The sequence below is a fragment of the Protomyctophum bolini genome (assembly GCF_963924005.1).
Source record: "Protomyctophum bolini genome assembly, chromosome: 2".
Classification (NCBI taxonomy): domain Eukaryota; kingdom Metazoa; phylum Chordata; class Actinopteri; order Myctophiformes; family Myctophidae; genus Protomyctophum; species Protomyctophum bolini.
Window position 1 is genome coordinate 26,564,479 of NC_137863.1, and position 21,867 is coordinate 26,586,345.

The window sequence follows — 21,867 nt, forward strand, 5'->3', positions numbered from 1 at the left end:
TAAAAAGCGCTTCAGACAATCTCTTTAACTCCATTGGACCCTCAGACTGTTTGCTAAAGCAGCTAACTTTACTCCACCACCTCTCCCCCTCTCATGCAAGTACCGTAATTGTCCAATTGACACAATAAAAACTTTGATGAGGCAGTATTGTATAGTTAAAAAAATATAAGGTTTCCTTTAATTATCTGTGCGACAGGCTTTTTACATTATTTTCTGTCTACTTCAAAGAGGATCAAACATTGTCTTTTCACTCCCTGCACCTGCACTCCTACAATATTGTCTAATTTATTTTCAGTTCATTGTAGAGTTGGAGAGACCCAACAAAAATACTATAGCAATGATTATCAGCATGTAACAATCAACCTTTTGTTTAAAAATAATAATATCACTAACACTATAGGATTTAATTGTGTTCATGTGCCCACTGGGAACGCCCCTCTTGGGTCAAACCTGTTGCCCAAGGGCACATTGTCACCGTTTCTTGGCAACAAGCATCTGGCAGCTTTAAAACACTGTCATGAACAATCTTTCGTTTACTCGTCAACACCTTCAATTAGATATAAATCCACTCTTGTACGCTCAAGAGTTACAGACTCCATTGGAACAAAACTGTCATAATTTAGCGGAGGGACCCCCTGGAACCCCCTCAAGGATGACACGTTGAGAACCAGTGCACTTAACACACAACGCTGGAAGCAACTTCTCAAATCACTTTATTGATTTAAGTAAAAACGTAGAAGACATTCACCTCCGTTCAAATGTTGCATTGAAATGCTAAAATTCATTATAATGTTCACAAACATTGAAAATAAAAACTTGTCAGCAGACAGCGAAACAGAGAAGTCTTGCCCTTCAATAAATAGATCTGGGTTTCATGAAATATATTGGAATTCATACACAGAATGGCCACTGCCACCGACACCAAGAACTCCCAGCCAAAAAGCTTGTACTGTGGGCATCGATCGAGAGGACGTCCCACACTTACCTATGTGGACGTACTAAAGAAAGATGCTGGTGCAGAAAGCACAAATGAGCTGGCCAGATGTATGGAGAACCGAGATGACTGAGACGCCGATGGAGGGCTCGTCGGAGGACGACGTAGAGAGACGGCTAAATTCTAAATGACATAAATGTCTCTTTTTAACATGGCAATTCAACTTTTGTCTCAGCCTTTGAGTATGGTATATTTTGCAACAGTACAGATTGTTAAAATAATACTTAAGAATAAGAATTCTGCTGTGTAGGACACGTTGCCAAAGCCACTCGAAAATCTACAGTACAGGCTTTTAAAAAGGTCTCACAATGATTAATTGAAATCTTACTTCAGCATTCTGATGTTCTGCAATTTAAAAAGTGAGTGAAAGTATATTGATCATAGAAAACTAAACCTTTGAGCTGTAACATTGATCAGAGGTTTCTTACAAGGATGCAGAACTACCTTCAACCCAACCTGGGAATCCATTGGCATTTTCTTTGAATTTGCCTCTGGTGACAGGCCCATAGAGTTATAAAGGATAGAAGGTGGACAGCCCCGCCACCTGGGCCCCGATTAATTTCAATAGAAGTTACTCAGTGGCAGCGCTCAATGTTAAACCACAGCGGCGCGGGATTTCCTCTAAATTCAGGGGCCCGCCTGCAGTTGCAGCTTTCACCGCTACGTCTCGCAGCTTCAACATTGGCAAGCCTTTCTGGGGGCTTGGACACAGACGTACAGTATAAAGGTAGACGCCTGTTCCGGCTCTGGGGCGTCTGTATCTCAACGGAATGCAGCATGGAGGCAACGGCAGGCGATGGCAATGCGTAATTGCATTGGCAAACTTTCCCGAGATTCCTTGCGAAGCATAGCGGAAGCAAAACAGAAGAACGGAAGGGGCCAATCAGAGGAGCGTGCCTTCAAGATTCTACTTGACTTCCTCCTCCCGTTGCAGACAGGACGCTCCAACGAACTGCAGCGGCCAATGAGGCATCTATATATTTTTAAATATCTATGCTTGGACACATAAACGTAGACGCCCTTTCCGCCTCTGGAGCGTATGTGCTCAAGGGAGGGCAAAACATTCCCGAGATTCCTTGCGAAGCCCCGCAGAAGCATGAGCGTGCGATACAGAGCGCATGTTCTGGTCTGTAAGTCCCGGAAAAGATGCGCTGTGATTGGCCAGTAATCACCTGAGTGGCAGTGTGACGCAACGTGCCTTCCACACTTCCCAGTGTAAATTCTTCCGCCCCTCCTTCAACACACATCGCTCCAACGAACTGCAGCGGCCAATGCGGCATCTAATTTTTAATATCCATCCTTCCTGCGCACTTCCGCCCCCTCTTGCATACATATGGCTCCAACGAACGGCAATGCCCAATGAGGCATTTAATATCTATGCTTGGACAGGCCTCCATAGAATGGGATGTTGGCCTGTTTGGCCCGCGGATGTGTTTTGTTCAACCCTGTTTGGAGAACATGATGAACGTAACCACTACCTAGAGCTGGCCAATATCCATATGGGCAGATGTGTTGTCCTTTCTAGCCTTATCTTAACCAATCTACAAGCTCACAATGAGTCACGATGCAACACGATTTAAGCTTGTAGATGGTCTATTTTTAGCGTCTATTTTTTAGCACAATTTCTGAAATAAAATAAATCTCATCAATGTCACAATGTTTTTTTATAGGCATTTGGTCAAAGATATTGTGATGCGATTGTGATTGTCCCTAATATCCCAGCCCCCCCCCCACACACACACACACACACATGCGCGCACACACACACACACGCGCATGCACACACACACACACACACACACACACACAGTCACACACACACACACACAAAAAACCTGTTGCTTCAAACACAGACAATTAAAAAAGAAAAACATTTCTATTTCTTTCAAGAAACGAGAGAACTTACACAAGGTAAAGATTGAAGCACTGTGAATATAGTTCCAGCAGACCAACGGTCCATTTGAAACTTTGAAAACTTCCTCTTTCTTTGGCTCAGGGTTGGATCCACAATGTCCTTTAGTCCACTGGTTCTCAACGTCGGGTCCAGGAACCACCAGGGGTCCAAATGGACCCTTATCAGTCTGCAACTCTTGCGTGGCCGTCCATTTGGTTCAATTGGTACACTCAGTGTATATTTGGGGTCCCACAGATAAAACGTTTTATCAAATGGAGTTCACTGAATAACTGAACTAAACTAAACCGGGAACCCCAGTCTACTACACAACACAGTTAAACTCCTCAGTGATTAGAGAGATCTGAGAGTCTACATTTATATAGTACGCTACAGACACGTAAGGATCCATTTCGACCTCTGGTGGTCCCCAGAGCCGATGTTGAGAAGCAGTCCATTAGTCTCTCCAGACAGACTGCTGGCTCACACAATTTTCAAATGCTTCGCAGAAAATCCGAAAGAAACTACTGCAGATTTTCCGTCCCCCACCCCAACCAAACACACACTCTTCTGCTTCGTCTTTGCAGTCGCGTAAATAAGTCCTTCTGTAAACTGTAAATTAGTGTACCGGTATATAGCTTGCTGCTGAGCAGAAATGGAAATCAAAAAATATATATTTGAAAGATATCATGAACTATGTGTTCGTGAAACGGAAATGGCAAACGGATGACAGCTTCCGATCGCGACAACCAGGAGGCGGAGGAGTTACAGACTCTCCGTAGCATTCGAAGATTGCGGAACAGTCACCTGGCTTGAGAGACTACATGTCCGCCGTCATCAACATCGTGGAACCCGATTCATACTCTGTCGCGTGACAAAAATAGCCGACGTAAGCTTGCACGTCGGCTATTTTTGCCACACGGCCCCGTCGTCCAACGGAGCACAAATTTGGCTTATAAATCCTCTTCACTCGGCTTTGTCCTTCCTCTTGGACGTGAACGGGACTTTGCTGGCGACCGTTGAGCCCACACTGGACACTCCCCCGGCCACGGCAGACACGCCCCCTTTGACCAGGCCCACGCCCATGGCGGGCACGCTGGTGACAGCCGACTTGGTCATCGCCAGGCTCTTGCCGCCCACCCAGGCCACGCCCCCCACCGCCGCTCCCACCACGCCTTTGGTGACGTTGAAGAGGCCTCCGGTGACGCGCCACACCATGCCGGGTTGCACCTCTGGGTGCTCCTTCCCTACGTCTGAAACAAACATTATTATTAGTGCAGTAGTAGTATCTATCTATTACCATTCCCAAAATATATATATATATATATACATACATACACACACACACACACACACACACACACACAAATATTTATATATATATATATATATATATATATATACACACACACATACACACCTGTATATATATTGCGGAAAAGGTCATTTTTCTTCATAATATAATTCAGAAAGTGAACATTTGATATTATATTCTAGGTTCATAGCACATTTTTCATTGTAATCTTGGTGATTATGACATACAGCTCACGAGAATCAAAAATCCAGTATCTCGCGTCCAGCTATCCTCTCCTGAACACGTAGACGATCGTAGAACAGATACTTTGACCCTACGCCACCTGAACAGTGAGCACCCTTGTCTTGGGTTTCTATTACTACATTTCATATACAGCTATATGATAATGATTACGTATAAAATCAGTTTCAGGATTTGTCTCCTCCACATTGCAGCAAGACAAAGAAATATATATAATCACACACACTCTCTCTTTCTTGTGACAGGTGCCTGTGTGTATGAGAGGTGTTTAAATAATCTAATTATAAATTAAGTGGTTAGTTGTTTGCCTGTTTGTGTGCGTGCCCTTGTCATGGTAATCCAGTGTTTACAGAAATTTGTCAAATTCTGACCAAAATAGCCAATGCCTCACATTGTGACACGTTTTTGATCGGATATTTAGTAGTAATAGTAATAGTTTTGAAAACTGGCACGACATTATGTCAGTCAGTCCTTAATAACAGTGTGGACAGTCGGTCCTAAAGATCATATTTGAGAGACAAATCCAATTTGCCTGCAGTCTGGACAAAACTCTCAATGATGCAAAATGTCTCCCGCGTTTCACAACGTACAGTTTGCAAGAAGAGGTTGCACAAACAAACATTCCCATGACAGTTTCTGAAATAGCAGCAGGCTGCAACCCCGCAACTTTCTCCAGAGACACACCCTCCCCGCCTTAGAAGCACTTAAAAATAATAACGAAGCAGCATGTAAAAATAACAAGCAGCTCACAGTGTGTAGGCAGGGCTGTCACGATAGTTACATTTCAGTAGATTGTCACATAATAATCATAATATGATTATTATTATGATAATTATTCAAAATGATCTAAAATAATTGTGATCAGGTTACCTGCTGTGTTAACTGCTGTCATCGTGTCAGTCCCAGCAGACTCCTGCTCCTCTCCCACTGCGGTCGTTCCAGGCTGACTCTCGGAACTCACATTGTTGGCGTTCTGACAAAACAACACACAGTTGACAATGTGTTCTTATTCAGAGAGACCGTTTATTGAAATCTAGTCAATAAACACGCTAGACTAGACTGTCGCATACATAGGAGTGCAGACAGAGAGAACCGTGTAGGGCCTCAGAGTCAGAACGACTGGGAGTCAGAGAGACTGGGATACAAGGTAGCACACCAGGTAAACCGAGAACATAGAATCTGTCTAAACAACATGCTATCTAAATAGCATTTTGTATCTGTATATTTAAAACTATAGGATACCAGGTAAACAGAGAAACTAGGATCTTTCTAAACAAGTTCAACATGCCATGTAAATACATTTCTGACCCCCATCTAACCACTTAACACGGCAGCCGAATGGCTGATGAGTGGGTATTGTACCATGATTGTTCAAACAATGTAGGCATAGGCTACTTTACATTATTTCAGATGGTCCATCTCCTTGATTTTTTTGTTTTACATTTGAGGTAGCCACATGCTTGCATCTGACATATTTGCCTGTATACAGTAGGCGTATGCCGTTTTTCCTCAACAACACATGACTATATTTATAGTCAATAACATGACATGACAATAACATATAGAAAGCTGTGTGCTCAAGGAATTATACACTGTGTCGCAAGTTCAGCATGTGTTCTGTACCTGTGAAAATGCACTTTTTAAGGCATATTGCACATCCTTGTATACTGCTCATTTGTGGTGTCGGTATAAGCAAGAGAGCATGAGAAAACTCAAGGTGGAGTATAATGATAGTATGAGGCTGCTACTATAGGAGCTCCAGTGCTAGCCATATGTTTGTAAGTGTCTGGGTTCCAACTTGCCCTGAAGTTTTAAGAAACTTGATCTATAAATGTATGTGTAGAGCAAAAATTAGTCAGAAAATGACATCATTACTGCTGTGACTAACCCTGTATACAGTTAGTATGTGTATATATAGATTCTCTTACAAATTGTGGAAGCACTTGTCTGCATGTTAGAAATTGAAAAACTGTATATTATTGTTTTATTTTGTTCTGTACTTGTGTGATATGTATGTATTGTACTCTTCTGTGATAAAGATCTCCCTGGGTCTGAAATAAAGCATTGATTGATTGATATGATTCTGAATGAGCATTCTGCATAATTACTACTTTTACACTTTCGATACTAATATGTATTGTACTTCTGACTGCAATACGTTTAATGTAATTAACCCAAGTATTGTTTACACTGTGGATACTTTTACTTTAGTGACTGGCCTACTTCTTCAAGGTAGACATGCCATATGTAGCCTATACATTATGCCTACAGCAGTCATGTGCATTTAGCCTACATTACATAATCACTGGAAGAAATGACAATTAAACACCTTTAGTATAGTAGGCTAGCTTACTGTGCGAATTAAATAAACATACATTCAGTGATACTGATTTTGTATTTATAGGCTCTAATCAGCAGCACAAAAAGTAGCCTATAGTATAGCCCAATTAAAATCAGCACCACCTTTACCAACTGGCAACTGAAACATTAAGGGATGAACAGCACGTTTTATTTTATCACAGTCCAATTATGATTGAGCAAACCAGTCTGCACACTGAGTAGGCCTATACTTTATGCTTGGCACTGTAACTAATAAACTATTTTGATGCCAATATCTGCCTACTTTTACTCAAAGCCTATCTTTTACCATTTGTACGTACGTGAACGCTACATGGTGCTGTGGTATAGCTACTTAGTACTTTTATTTAAACATAATAGAAAAAAGTGAGAACTTCTCCCATCACTGCATGCGACAAGTTGGCAACGTTATCAGCACGTTACGTGTCTGTTAACCCACATTTACATTAGTGGGTCTACTAGCCGATATTAGATAACATTAGGCTACTTCTCAAGTTCTCAATCACAGTCTTTGTTGAATACATTTGTTCACTATTGGATATGTGACTGTCAAGTCTGTCAAAGATTAATTTTATCGAGGACATAAAGGCTTCGCTCATTAACTCGCCCAGCATGCGAGAATCGTTAGAATAAAAAGACAATGCTAATAATTATTGTCCACAAAAACAGAGTCAAGGAAGTTGGAACATGAGGATAGAACATTAGCACAGCAGTTTGGTTTTTACCTTCACCATTGTTTCGGCAGTCTCCTTAAAACACACCTGGCTGGACAAGTTTTGCAGGATTTAGAATAACTTTTAGTTTGAGAACTTCTTCAGCCCCAGGCAGGTTCTTATTCTCCGTCTGATCACCTACACCTAAAATATCTAACCTACACGGACAGCTCGGACAGCTCTATCTTCATGCACCTAGAAAACGTTGCACTTTTCTCCTTCCACTGTAAACTTGTAGGCTTTTTGCTGCAGCTTGCTGGTTCTGCCTACGTGGCGCGTACAGTTCCACTGGAGCCTGCTTTGTGCTGCGTCGTACTGCGGTGCCGCGGGAGAGTGGATCTACAAGCTAGCCGAGCGACCGCTAACACGCTGGTTGTCAGCGTGTATACGGTATCTGTTTTCTTAAAGGTCTCTCCTCCTCAGCCCCGGATCTTGCGTCACTATACTAGCCGAGACTACACCTCTCTCTCTCTCTCTCTCTCTCTCTCTCTCTCTTTCTCTCTCTCTCTCTCTCTCTCTCTCTCTCTCTCTCTCTCTCTCTCTGATCTGCATGTAGATTGTATGATAATGATTGAATGAGATCAACAACAACAATAACTACATGAGTGTCATGATCACCCAGTAAAGCATTACAAACTATATCTTATAAAAAACCACACTTGTATGAAGTGACTGATCATTGTACATCATCATGTAAACTATAGACACTATGCATTTGCTCAGACACTATGATGTAAATTTCTCCATTAATTGTCAGTGGGAATTAAATGTTTGTGTAGGAGTATAGACCAAGTCTGTGACAGTGGACACACCAAATTAAAAGCTGGATAGGCGCGATTCATAGCTATACCCTTCAAAAAACAATACCAATTCTAATTAAATTAATTTAAAAGTTACAGACTATGCCTTTATGTAAAACATCTTATTTTAGCTATAATCTGATTCAAACAGTTTACTGCCGAGTTTTGTTTTGCCTTTTGGGAAGTGTCCAAGACACTCAACCAAACTGCTCTGCAGGAGCAGGTTGGTGTCTTAATTGTTCCAATTCTGACATATTATGGTCACGTCAGTCAGTGAATGAAAGCACTTTGGATAATGTATACCCATTGACTAACTTTCACTTCCTCTGATTTTGTTTGGCAAATGCCAGGCACTCCTCTTCTTCATTCACACATCCGAGCCACTAAACAGCTGCAGATGTTGTGTGTATAGGGTATAGCCCACCCACATACATAACAATAGACATACCTACCCGTTTTGCATTAAGGCCACACGTTTTCCTTTATCAGTATAAGTCTGATAGCATAAAATGTAAAAAAAAGTTTGAGGATGATCACTATCAATACAATGGGCCACCTGCAAGTCTTTTTAAACCATGGAAGAATCACAACAATGGTTGGTTGGATGGAAACTAAGGTCCCCCTTACATGGAGGTCCCAATTATTTGTTTGGTTTGCTAAGCCTTTCCCTGAATATATGCACACTATAGTTACTAGATTTCCAGGGCACTGTTTCACCTTCAAATTTAGTTTAATATTCACTCCATTATATGATGTTTGTGAAGCCAAGTGTCACGTCCATCAACAGTGCACCGTCAAGGCAATTTTAACATAGGATACGTACACACTCATGTTGTTTCCTCTATTTATTATTATATTGTTTAATAGTTTTATTATTTGGCGATTCTCAACTTTGGAGGTTTTACCGGTACTCTGGCTTCTAGGGGCCTTTTTGCTGTGCACACCGCTCCTTTAAATGTGTGTCCGTCTGTCCGCCTGTAGGTGCTGCCACACTATCTAAAGAGCCGCGCACATTCTCGGCTGCGCACAGCTTCTTTTTCCGGGTTTTTAGACAGCTGGTGGATGGAAAAGAAGCTCCACTTCCGCGGACGACTTGCGCGACGGCCAGATTCCCGGAAACGCTCTCCTCCGCGTCAGTCGTGCGTGGAGGTGGAGCTTAATTCCCATCCACCAGCTGTCTAAAAACCATCTGCGCATGGGCTTATCACTGTTTCCACACCTAAGTGCAAAACTTCCTACAGCCGCGGACAGAAGAAGCTGTGTGGCGTGTGCGCAGCTCTTTAGATAGTGTGGCAGCACTGTATGTCAGTCTGTTTAGAGTAGGACCTATTGACCCCTTACGATCTTGACCCCTGCAGATGCCGGGCCATTCACACTCACCAGATTGTTTATTTTTTTTAAATTTTAAAACGCCTTTTGAAATATTTAACGTTAAGGCTTAAATGTTTTACTGAAAGTCAATGGGGTGGTCCTTTCTCTGTTTCACACACATGCAAATTTCAAGGTAAATCAGTCTGACAGTGACAGAGAGAGAGATTCCATACAATGATAATCACCCTTAATCTTTTTATATACAATATATTATGTATGTTGATGGCATCACTGCCTAGATGACAATTAGGGGTTCAGAGCCTTGCTCAAGGACACTCTAACCATTAGAGTGTCCTTAAGCAAGGCTCTGAACCCCTATTTGCTCCAACGTGCAGGTTGGTGACTTGCATGGTTTCCTCCTCCATCGGTGTATGAATGGGTGAATGTATCAATGTAATGCACAATCTATGTAAATCGTCTTGGATAAAGGTGCCATATAAATGCACAAGACCGCTCCTTTTTTAAAAAATAGCCCATCCGGTATTCTATTTCCCTTTAAGAACCAGGTGTATGGTCATCATCAACTTAAATCTTTAATTACACGGATCTCCCTTGATTGGTAACATCTTCAGAGGCTTACCATGGCCATTATAAATGGATGGAAAGAGTGCATCAGTGAAAGTGTGTGTGAAGGTGTGCAGGTGTGCAGGTTTCGTTAGACAACGACGATTAGACGATTATGTAATAATTGTGACAACCCTAATGATGCTCACTGTTGAATGCATAATGGTTGTCTATTCTAGCCTATAGGCCTGCATGTTGACCATGTTAGAACCATTGAGTCTACATATGATGTAAATTCTCCATTCATTGTCATTGGCATTTAATGTTTGTGGCACACGTGAACATGCCATCACAAAATGAATACTCAGTGCCACGCTACTAATTTTAGTATAAAGTATAAAGAAATATTCAATGTGTGGAAGGTCACTGGGTTTAGGTTGGACTTCCTTAGCGTACAGGCAGTGTGCACAACACATTTGGCACTGATCGGTCCGTTTGTAGCCCTGGACTCAGACTCACAGAGCCTGGGTTTGGGTCCAGTTTGTAGCCCTGGACTCAGACTCACAGAGCCTGGGTTTGGGTCCAGTTTGTAGCCCTGGACTCAGACTCACAGAGCCTGGGTTTGGGTCCAGTTTCTAGCCCTGGACTCAGACTCACAGAGCCTGGGTTTGGGAGTTTGTAGCCCTGGACTCAGACTCACAGAGCCTGCTTTTGCAGATGCTTGCTGATTGAAATGAAATAACCGATTAAAGCTGCACTCTATAACTCATGTCTCACCGGGGAATCAAACCTGTGCTGAATTTGGACCCTCAGGCAAATATGTAGGCTAAGTAGGCTAGCCTATGCAATAAATCAATCAATAAATATTATCTAACTAATACATAATAATAATAATAATAATAATAATAATAATAATAATAATACATTTTATTTATAAGGCATGTTTTGGGCACTCAAGGTCGCCGTACAACAAGTTCAAAACAATTAATACAAAACACAATTAAAAGCAAAAGCAAAAATGCAGATAATAATAATAATTGTTATTATTATTATTATTATTTATTGATTCGCTCTTGAGTCTTGACTGCCATCTGCTGATAAAACAAAATATCATCATCATCATCATTGTGGCACATGGATGGATTTCTGACGTAGTGGAAGATCTTCCCATGAATCCACCATCTCTGACGGGGCGGGACCTATGGGCGGGACGGGCGGAGGGACCTTACTCTATGGCAGGGGTCTGCAACCTTTTTGGAATTACCGGTAAGTGCCATGTTTTTATTTTCTGGATAGTCAGTGTGCTATGTCAACATTAATTTAAATGACCACGGAAATATCCTTACTTTTAATATTTTCCACGTATCTCCCAGACTCCCTCCCCAGTCAGAGTTCAGAGTTTTAATGAATGTATAATTACAGTATGTGCAGGATGTAATTTACTGTACATACAAATGTGCCGCCAGTGATCACCCAATTAGTGCCAATGTTGGCACCGGTGCCAAAGGTTGCCTACCCCTGCTCTATGGGAGGGACTGACGGTAGCCACGTGACAGAGAACCAGGAAGTAAACAAAAATAGTTCGGCGTCTGTCTGGCGGAATAAATTAGGAAGTTTCTATCATTTCTATCTGTCAGACTGTCACAGAAGATCTCTAAGAACTAGAGATGTTTGTCAGGACAAGGAACGCGGTGAAATAGAGCGCCGATGATCCGCTGCTACTGAAGCATCTGAAGTCAAAGAAGAGAAAGAAGACAGGAACTAAAGGGACTTAATGTGTGTCATGTTTGTTTAATTATATCGTTACATTTACACACACGATCCTCTGTTGTAAACCTGGGATCAATACATTATCTTGATCGATACGAGTCGACTCTATACAGGCCGTCTGCCTTGTTGTGGTGACTGGTGAGCTCTCATTCATTCACATTATTTATTTATTGTTTGTTTGTTTTTTATGACGGTCGGCAGACGACAGGGATACACAGGACGTGTCGCTCGAGGTCACTGACTCATGCAGGACAGGGCGCGTCAGGCCACAGGATATTCTGAATTCAAGTATAACGAATTAATTCTAACCTTATAATAGCCAATACTAGGATTGGCGTGATTTTATAATTGATGGGGACATTTAAAAAGAAAAAATATTTGTCGATTTGTATAAAGTATTCTTAGGTTGATTGTATTATAGCAGTTTCAATGCTGTTATGGAAATAATTGTCAAAAATCATAGCTTCTCAATGTCAGTGATGCTTCCTATTATTCAGACTTCAGTTAAGTAAATTCATACAGTAAAATAAAACGGCAAGTATTAAGAAGGTTTAGAGAAATTATGTAGATCACTGATGAATGCTTATGGAACCTTATTGGCCATAAGTCAGGTGATAACAAAAAAGAAGAAGAAAGGATAAAACATCCACAGCCATACTATTTGTTCCCTCTCGCATCATATTTAGGGGAACTGAAACTGACATTCAAGGGGTAAAGATAAGACACAGCTGTATTAGCCATTGTACTTCACGAGCGTCATGATAATCATCATGACAGTCATGTTTCAGGGCTACAGCTGTATAAGAACAGGGTAATAACAGACTAACTAATGTTATGTCAGGACATATTTTTAACCCATAACACCTGAGGCCGATTCTACAAATGCCATACAAAATTCTACAAATGCCATACAAAAATGCATGTTCCTTAGCCTGTCAGTGTGGCGCTCAAAACCTTTTCATGTCAAAGACCCCCAAAATTATATATGTATTTGGCTGCAGATCCCCATCTCAAAATATTTTGTTACAGGGACCCCTACAAGCAAGTGATTGGAGTTAGAAAAAAAATAGTTTGCTTCAAAAAATAAAAATATTCAAAGATTTGCACACATTTAAAAAAAATAGCAGATCAGATCTATAGGTGCAATGCAATCCCTATGTTTCATGTCCTTCCGAGAGGGAATCCCCTAGCCTAGGGGAAATATGAGCTAGGTATCTTAAGGCTCATACATAGTCTGGATTTTCGGTGGTGAGGTGACCACCGAACTACAACATGACGTCACAAGCCGCGGTGAAGAGCAAACCACCGCCCCAGCCCTTCTCTCTGTTTTTACTCACCACCACTCAACGTTATTTCAGCTCTGGTGGTCAGCTCACCACCGGAGCTGAAATAAGTATGAATGAGCCTTTACTTTAGGGCCTTTATTCATTAAAATAAATTGCAGCTTGGACCCTGATTCTGTACTCATTATTCTGGGTTTGTCATCTCATTATGGTCTGATTACAGCAAAATAATAATAATAAAAAAAAATGACACAATGCTTGGAGGAGGAGGCTCCTGCATTTAAACATTGTCCAAATGAGATGACTAGTACACTTCACCTTGAGAGAATAAGGTACTTCTTGAAAAACAAAGAGAGACAATTTGATCAGGTCTGGCTGCCCGTTATTTGAGTATCCTTGGACAGGATATCATACCACTGAAGTTGTTTGACTGCATATCATCATTTCAGATGTTGTTTTCCATGACTGACTATTTCATTTATTCTATGCGGTGTCACTGAGCAGTATGGGTGGGAGGTATTAAGGGTTTTCTTTTTGTCTGTTTTTTCTTTCCTTTCTTCTTTTTGTTTTTCATAAATGGAAAAAAAAAATGCTGTAACTTATTTTACAAAAAGGCAACTGCAGACTTTAAAAAAAGAAGTAGCAGTGCCAATTATTTCTGTGTGTGTTTTCAGGTGAAAGTCCCAAGCACACATCCAGGTGATGTGGTGGTTTCAGCAGGGCCTGTGCATCCTGCCAGTGTCTCTGGTCATCTGGACGGCAGCCACCTTCGTCTTTGCTTATATCACTGCCGTAGAGCTGAGACATGTGGACCCCCTGGTCCCTTACATCAGGTCAGAACTATGAGACATGTGGACCCCATTAAATCTTTAGTTGTATATTTATATTGTAGTGATACAGTCAAATAGAATTTCAATGTTTTGTTGTGTTTTGCAGTGATACAGGGACGACAGCTCCTGAGAGATGTGTATTTGGAATCATGCTAGACGTGTCAGCATTCCTAGGTACCGTAACCCATTCTACATTCTGAATGTAGTTTATTTTTGTCTAATGAAATGCATTGCAAAAGCCAGAAGAAAATGACTGAAATTCTGAATTCTGATATGTTGTTCAGCAGCAGTGTAATTCAGAACAATTGAGCAAAGTTGTACTTTTCTGCTTAGGTTTCCCATATGGAAAAAAAAATACTAAATTTGTATATGTTTTAGATGAAACTTGTAGTTAATATATATGACAGTCAAAGCAGATATAAGATCCATAGTATTTTTTTGTAAAGTGAAACTTATATAATTTTGTCATTTATATGAACTATATAAAACAGTCAAAGCACATATAAGATCCATAGTATTTTTTTGTAAAGTGAAACTTATATAATTTTGTCATTTATAGGAACTATATAAAACAGTCAAAGCACATATAAGATCCATAGTAAGTTTTTGTAAAGTGAAACTTATATAATTTTGTCATTTATAGGAACTATATAAAACAGTCAAAGCACATATAAGAGCCATAGTAAGTTTTTGTAAAGTGAAACTTATATAATTTTGTCATTTATAGGAACTATATAAAACAGTCAAAGCACATATAAGAGCCATAGTAAGTTTTTGTAAAGTGAAACTTATATAATTTTGTCATTTATAGGAATTATATATAACAGTCAAAGCACATATATAGAGCCATAGTAAATTTTTGTAAAGTGAAACCTATATAATTTTGTAACTTATATAAGAACTATATGTGACGGTAAATCCACATACAATATTCTTAGTAAATTCGTATAAATTTAAATATATATGAACTTATAAATAATTACTGCAGTAAATCCACATACAAAATCCTTAGTAATTGTGTGTTGTCAAACTTGTAGAGTTGGGCAAACATCAGTGAAACTAAAATCTGATAGGATATTGTATAGAAACCATACAATACAGGCCATGTATGTCACAGAGACATCCAAATTAAACAAAACCTAATCTTACAATGAAATAACATGTTCCCTTATACATTTTATGACTCCTACATTATTTAAGATCCCCCCACCCAGTGCCCCCCCCAGCCAGTGTCCTCCCCAGTGTGATGCCCCCCCCCAGCCAGTGTCCTCCCCAGCCAGTGTCCCCCCAGTGTGATTCCCCCCCTAGTGCCCCCAGCCAGTGTCCTCCCCAGTGTGATGCCCCCCCAGCCAGTGTCCTCCCCAGCCAGTGTCCCCCCAGTGTGATTCCCCCCCCAGTGCCCCCAGCCAGTGTCCTCCCCAGCCAGTAACCCCCCAGTGTGACACAAGCCCCCAGTGCCCCCCCAACCAGTGCCCCCCCCCCCCAGCCAGTGCCCCCCCAGCCAGTGTCACCACCAATGTCCCCTCATGTCCCTCCCAATGCATTTTATTTTATACTGCTATGGTAACTTATAAGAATCTTCTAAAAAAAACTAAATAAAGAGAGCATATCAAACACTTCACATATGTCAGGATGTGTCTGGGTAGCTCAGTCGGTAGAGCTCTCGCCTTAAGACCACAAGTTCGTGGGTTCGATCCTGGGCACTGGCAACTCAGCGCATGAGTAGCACAGCTTGGGTGCGGCAAGTGATGCAGGAAGAATTGGGAGTTGATGGTATAGTAGGTGTGGTGCTCTGTCTCAGCAACTATCTCCCAGGGGTCTATAGCGCATATGTTTTTTATACCTATCATACACTTCACATATAAAAACTTATATATAGTCATAGATAAAACATATGTTTTTTTAATAACTATAAGGTATAATGTATTGGCTGACATATAACAATGTTATAAAAATCATATAAAAGAAGCATACTTTTCTTGTAAATTAAATGGTTACAAACTATAAAATACATACTATAATGGTATTTTTTTTATACATGGAAAGGATATATCTCATATAATTTAAAACTACAAACATTGTATGGAACATGTAAGGAAAATACAGTTTGCCATGTACTTACCTCATAGATCACATACATGTTGTTTACTTGATTCATACATGATTCACTTTATTGTCTTATATGAGGATTGTATGAAAGGTGCCACTTTCAAGAGTTCACATATAAAATCTAGTATGTACTTTACATGACATACATGTAAATGACATACATAAAAAATGTAAATACTTACTATTGGAGGCAACAGGACAACATATATGTTTCTTCTACTTTTTTTTCCATATGGGTTGCGGCGGCACAAAGCCAATTTGGCATTTTAGGTGTTTTGTACATGGTGGCAGTGGCTCAGGAGGCAGAGCAGTGGCTTGGGAAACAGTTTGATCCCCAGCTCCGCCTGTGTTAGTGTCAATTCTGTCAAAGTGTCCTTGAGCTAGACACCGAACCCCAAACTGCTCCCGATGAGCAGGTATCAGCCTTGCATGGCTTCCACCGCCGTCACTGTGTGACTGTAATGCACATTGTAAACATTGTCATATCATATGTTCCACATGCATTGTTCATTGTGCTTTTGTTTTGCAGGCATGGCCACCACATACGTGCGCTACAAGCAGGTCCAGGCTCTGACAGCACAGGAGGAATTTAAACTCCATAGACTCAACCAGTTTGGTTTGGTGCTCGGCTGGATGAGCTCCTTTGGCATGTGTGTTGTAGCCAACTTCCAGGTGTGTGTGTGTGTGTGTGTGTGTGTGTGTGTGTGTGTGTGTGTGTGTGTGTGTGTGTGTGTGTGTGTGTGTGTGTGTGTGTGTGTGTGTGTGTGTGTGTGTGTGTGTGTGTGTGTGTGTGTGTGTGTGTGTGTGCGCGCGTGTGTGTTGGACATGAAACCTATGGATTGCAGCTTTACTCCTGTTCTAAAAACGTTTTATAGACATGATTGATTGATTTCATCCTATTTTTTTTTGTTGCAAATACAGTAACAATAATAATTACTTTCACCAATTTTCTTTTAAATAATTTGGTACATAATTTAATTGAGCACAGATTCTGATTTGTTTTGACTTTGTGTGTAAACTCTTAAATATTATTATTATTATCATTATTGTGGTGTTTTGTTATTGTTGTATTTTTTTATTAATATATTTATTTAATAATCAATATGATATAATGCATGTGTCCCTGGCTGCTTTCAGAAAACCACTCTGTTCTCCATGCACCTGGTGGGGGCTGTGCTGACGTTTGGGGTGGGAGGCCTGTACGTTTTTGTTCAGGTGCTGATGTCTCTCAACATGCAGCCCCACGTCCACAGCAAGAACACCTTCTGGGTGCGCCTGGCTGTGGGCGTCTGGACCCTCGCTAGCATCATCAGCAGTATCCTTCCAGTACATCAACACATGGGCCATGTCCAACTGAAAGATTAGAGCACGTTGGTGTGTGTGTGTGTGTGTGTGTGTGTGTGTGTGTGTGTGTGTGTGTGTGTGTGTGCGCGTGCGCGCATGTGCGGGCATGTGCGGGTTTGTGTTTGTTTGTTTTACCCATTAAGACCTGAGGTCGATTCTACAAAATGCCTTCTAAAATGTGTTTGTAATTCAAAACGATTCAACACTTTTCAAGTACTTTCAAGATTTTTCTAAAATGTTCAAAAATAGCAGATATATAATCTCGCAACGTGGCACGAATTGACGCACTGTGAGCTTGTATATCTGTTATTTGTGAACAGCCAACGCAAAAACAGATATAATGCCACAGATGGGGTTAAACCCTATATAATGGGTTAAACCCTATATAATTAGTTGCCCGGTGTCCCCCAGGGGTCTATACTTGGTGGCCTCCTTTTTTCCACCACACCAAATGTCCTTTTGTTGTGAGCTTGTACATTGTCTATTTTTGTTATCTGTTCGCCTGTTTTGACGGGCCTAGATTCTAGGCCCATCAAAACTGGCTAACAGATAACAAAAATAGATTCTAGGCCCTAGAATATGGAGCTAGGATTCTAAAACCCTTGACTTATACCTAATGAAACTCAATTGCGCCACTCCCTGGCAGTTAATGGTCTTGCAGCTGGTCATTTTTGGCCAAGCTTGGTGTGGCATAGTGTTGACTGATCAGCTCTGATCAAATCTTGATGTGAAGGACAACTATTTTAAATGGCTGAAAAGTAGGTTGTCTTTGAAGATTGACATTTTTTATGTTACATTTAGGACAATTAGAGGTTTCAAAAACGGTAATTTTTTTTTACTGGGATTCAAGTGGTTTAAAGTCAGTTGGGTTGATGGGTTCACTCACTGGAAGACATTTGCTTAATTTATATTGCTTGTATGTCTGCACCGAAGGTAGCTGAATCTACAGCTATGGAACACCACTATGGTTCTTTAAAGTAGTGGTTCCCAAATGTCCCAAATGTGAGGTTTCCCCTGGATCGACCGGTCGCCGACTGCCAAAATGGGACTCCCGACACATTGTTTGGGAAACACTGCTTTAGTAGTGTATTGTCCTTTAAACTGAGGCTAAAAGACTAAAATAGTGACGGTAGGTTGAAAGTGGACTGGTTAATAAATGTGCTCATTAGTTCAGTCGAGTGTGTTCCTTAACGTGCGTGTCTTAGTGTTTGTGTCATCTGTCATCATGTACAGCAGTCTGCCAGGAGTGGACGTAGCTCACAAACTGCACTGGACCCCTGGAGAGACGGTGGGTTTGTTTGCGTTGAAACCTCATTTGTACTTTGTGACTGATTTCAGTCATTTGAATTCCATAGAAATCAGCATGAAATCCTGGTCTCTAAACTACCTCCCCCTGGTGCCTGATGGAGGGGAAAGGAACTGGTCGGAATAACGTGTTCCTTCCACACGCTACGTCCGGCCGGAGAAACTCCCCCTGTCGGGTGAAAAGAAGCAGCTTGGACTCCTCATGCATAGAAGGGAGCATGAGGTCAGTCCTGCCCCCCAGGTTGGCAGAGGAGGTGTAGCACCCAGGATTACATTAGATAATTGACACTGGGTGAAAAATGGGTTGCAAAATCGTGGGATAAAAAGTGTTTTTTTTCATATAAATGAATGCCCTACTTGATCATACTACAGTGTCACACAAAAGCATCAAAAGTAGCTTGCTTTGAATTTGAATGCTGAAAAGTATCAATTTTGGACATGAGGTTTCTACCCGATAGAGACGATATTTTCATTGAAGTCTTAAAACTGCGCCGTGGATTGGATACCAAGGGCTATATCTTGCGCCACCATCCCTTATCCGTAAACTAATTTGCCATTTTTTTACTATTTAAAAAAACCTTTTAAAATAGTTCAAATAGCCGATCTACAAGCTCACAATGTCTCGATGTAGATTAGGGATAAGGGTGGTGCAAGATGGAGCCCTAACTGCGCCGCCATCTTCATTGTAGTTCGTACATGCTCGTTGTAATTATCACTCTCCACCAGGAGTAATGTAAGTTATGGACTAGCCTTGTTGTAATTATCACTCTCCACCAGGAGTAATGGAAGTTATGGACTAGCCTTAATCATTTTATATTATGCTCCAATGTGTTGTCCAGGGCTACACTGCACACATCATCAGCACCATCTCAGAGTGGTCTCTGGCCTTCTCCTTCGTAAGTTTCTTCCTGACCTACATCAGAGACTTCCAGGTAATAATTAAACCTAATATTAATAATATTATACTTAAATCTTTTGTTAATACCATGAAAAACAATGAAAGGACTGTTGTCTACTGATATTTGGAACCTTTTATCAACACCCTCTTTCCTCTAGAAAATAAATTTACGAGCTGAAGCAGACCTGCAGAGCAGCCACCTATACGACTATGACTCTCCTCACTACAGCATCACCACGCCTGTCAGTGTCAACCACTCTGAAACGTCCCCGCTGTTGGCAGGGAGCATATGAACAGTAGGGGAAGACCCCCCCCCCCTACAGAGGAATTAATTCTACTGTACATTATTTGTACAGAACCTTTAGTTTAGCACATTGCCCTGCCCGGTTGACCTGTTCTGTGATATTAGTGCAGTGGTCCCCCACCCCCCAGTTTACAAGTTTACAATGTGGCGCAGCGAGTTTGTGGATCAGCAATTGTTTGACAAATTTCTTCAAGGTTCAGATCCTATTTGACCGGTCAGGATTTCTTTGTGGCTTTAGGAGGTCCTTGGGAAAAGTAGACCTAATGTGGTGCTCCCCAAGGCTCCATCACCGGCCTTGTCCTCTTTAAACACTCTGCTGTGTCATCAGAAAGCACAAAATAAATGTGGATAGCTATGCTGAACACGCCTAATTATATATCTCTCTCCCCCGATTTCTAACCCCATTAACCTCAGTGAAGTGTATTTCATTCTGACAAATGTTTTTAATTCTGACAAATTCGGACTACATAACACATCTTGGTGTCTTTCTTAATTCAAACTAGTATATTTTTACCATTTAAGGATTTGAGTGCATTTAAGGCCACTTGAATATTTTTTAAATAGTTCATCATCATGCCCAGCCACCTGACCACTTAAGTTGTTGTGTTAAGTGGTGAAGTGGGTGGACCACATGCATTTTCAGAGCATGTTTTTTTAAATGATCATCGATTGTGTTTAGGTCCTCATGGCCTACCACCACAAAAAGCATAGAGAAGCAGCTTGTAGCTGTACCACCTGTAAATGTAGGCTGCGTCCGAAATTCCATACTAACATAGGCTACTATGCAAAATTACTGAGATTTGTTGGTACTGTATGTCCGATAGCATAGTAGTTTCAACTCAATGGAATGTAGAGAGAAGACTTCCGCACACCCGGCAGGCAATTTGGAGCAGGTGCGATGATGACAGAGCACACTGCCACTTGCTAGTTCAGAGCATTTTATTGAGCAATGTCAGCCCATTCTTGAATTAAGCCTGAGGAAGGTCGCAAGACCGAAACGTTGCTCAATAAAATGCTCTGAACTAGCAAGTGGCAGTGTGTGGATGTCCCTCCTTTCACATTGTAAACTCAATGGAATGTGAAATGCATGCTACCTGTGCTTTGCGACTAGAGAATTTGACTAACATTCTGTGTGGTCTGATTAGTATGTCAGAAAAGAAACATACTATTGCGTGTGTGCACAAGTATGTTGTAAAATAGCATAATGATCAATGTGTAGCATGTGATTTCGGATAGTCGATAGTTTCTGATTACTAGAGACAGGTAGACGGACCCGTTACAGGTACACACGCATAGACTGGTAGACCCCCTGTTACAGGTACAAACGCATAGCAGTGATACTGTCAGAATATAGAGCTTTCAACCTTTTAACAAAACATGTAATTTGCAGCACCTTTAACCAATGTGTATTGGTTTGAGCCACAAAATGAGGCTGTGTATGTCACTGTTTGTAATGTGTATCATTGTCAAATCAACACATTAAGTTCATGTAATTTTATACTGTATTGTATGTCATGTCAAATTCAAGAACTCGCTTCACCAATTGACAAGAAAATGGCAGCTTACTGTACATAGGTTTACTGCTGCTTTTGTTTTGTAATATGTATATTATAATTGCAAATTATATATAAAAATAACTAAAATATCAGAGTGGACCTTTTTAAAATGTAAAATTAAAAAAACAGGATATTTACTGAATAAAACAGAATGGAAAAACAGCAACAAACAAGTAACCAGTAGCTGACTAATCCCCCATTGTTTCCAGGGCCCCCAAAACATCCCTGTACCCTTCCTTTTATTTTGACTAGTTTCTGCTTTACCGTGTCCGTGGCTTACTA

The 21,867-nt window shown here is 40.9% G+C and overlaps 2 protein-coding genes across 4 annotated transcripts; one reads left to right on the forward strand and one right to left on the reverse strand.

The window, feature by feature from the left end:
- Window positions 1–696: 696 nt before the first annotated feature.
- Window positions 697–7,881, reverse strand: LOC308328973 (transmembrane protein 263). The gene is made up of 3 exons (XM_080783111.1): window positions 7,524–7,881; window positions 5,311–5,413; window positions 697–4,138 (listed from the first exon to the last, which is right to left on the reverse strand). The coding sequence occupies exons 1-3, from the start codon at window positions 7,530–7,532 to the stop codon at window positions 3,852–3,854; spliced, it is 399 nt and encodes a 132-aa protein (XP_080639237.1). The 5' UTR covers window positions 7,533–7,881; the 3' UTR covers window positions 697–3,851.
- Window positions 7,882–11,758: 3,877 nt separating this feature from the next.
- Window positions 11,759–21,683, forward strand: LOC308328951 (DNA damage-regulated autophagy modulator protein 2-like). Of its 3 annotated transcripts, none has more exons than XM_080783089.1 (8): window positions 11,759–11,962; window positions 13,914–14,072; window positions 14,176–14,243; window positions 16,708–16,850; window positions 17,316–17,493; window positions 18,728–18,810; window positions 19,667–19,759; window positions 19,884–21,683. In XM_080783089.1, exons 2-8 carry the CDS (start codon window positions 13,942–13,944, stop codon window positions 20,016–20,018), a joined length of 831 nt encoding a protein of 276 aa, XP_080639215.1. In that variant the 5' UTR covers window positions 11,759–11,962; window positions 13,914–13,941; the 3' UTR covers window positions 20,019–21,683. The 3 variants fall into 3 exon arrangements, with proteins under 3 accessions (XP_080639215.1, XP_080639214.1, XP_080639213.1); XM_080783088.1 differs by having other exon boundaries at window positions 11,759–12,097; window positions 13,912–14,072; window positions 19,884–21,682; XM_080783087.1 differs by having other exon boundaries at window positions 11,759–12,094; window positions 19,884–21,015.
- Window positions 21,684–21,867: the final 184 nt, after the last annotated feature.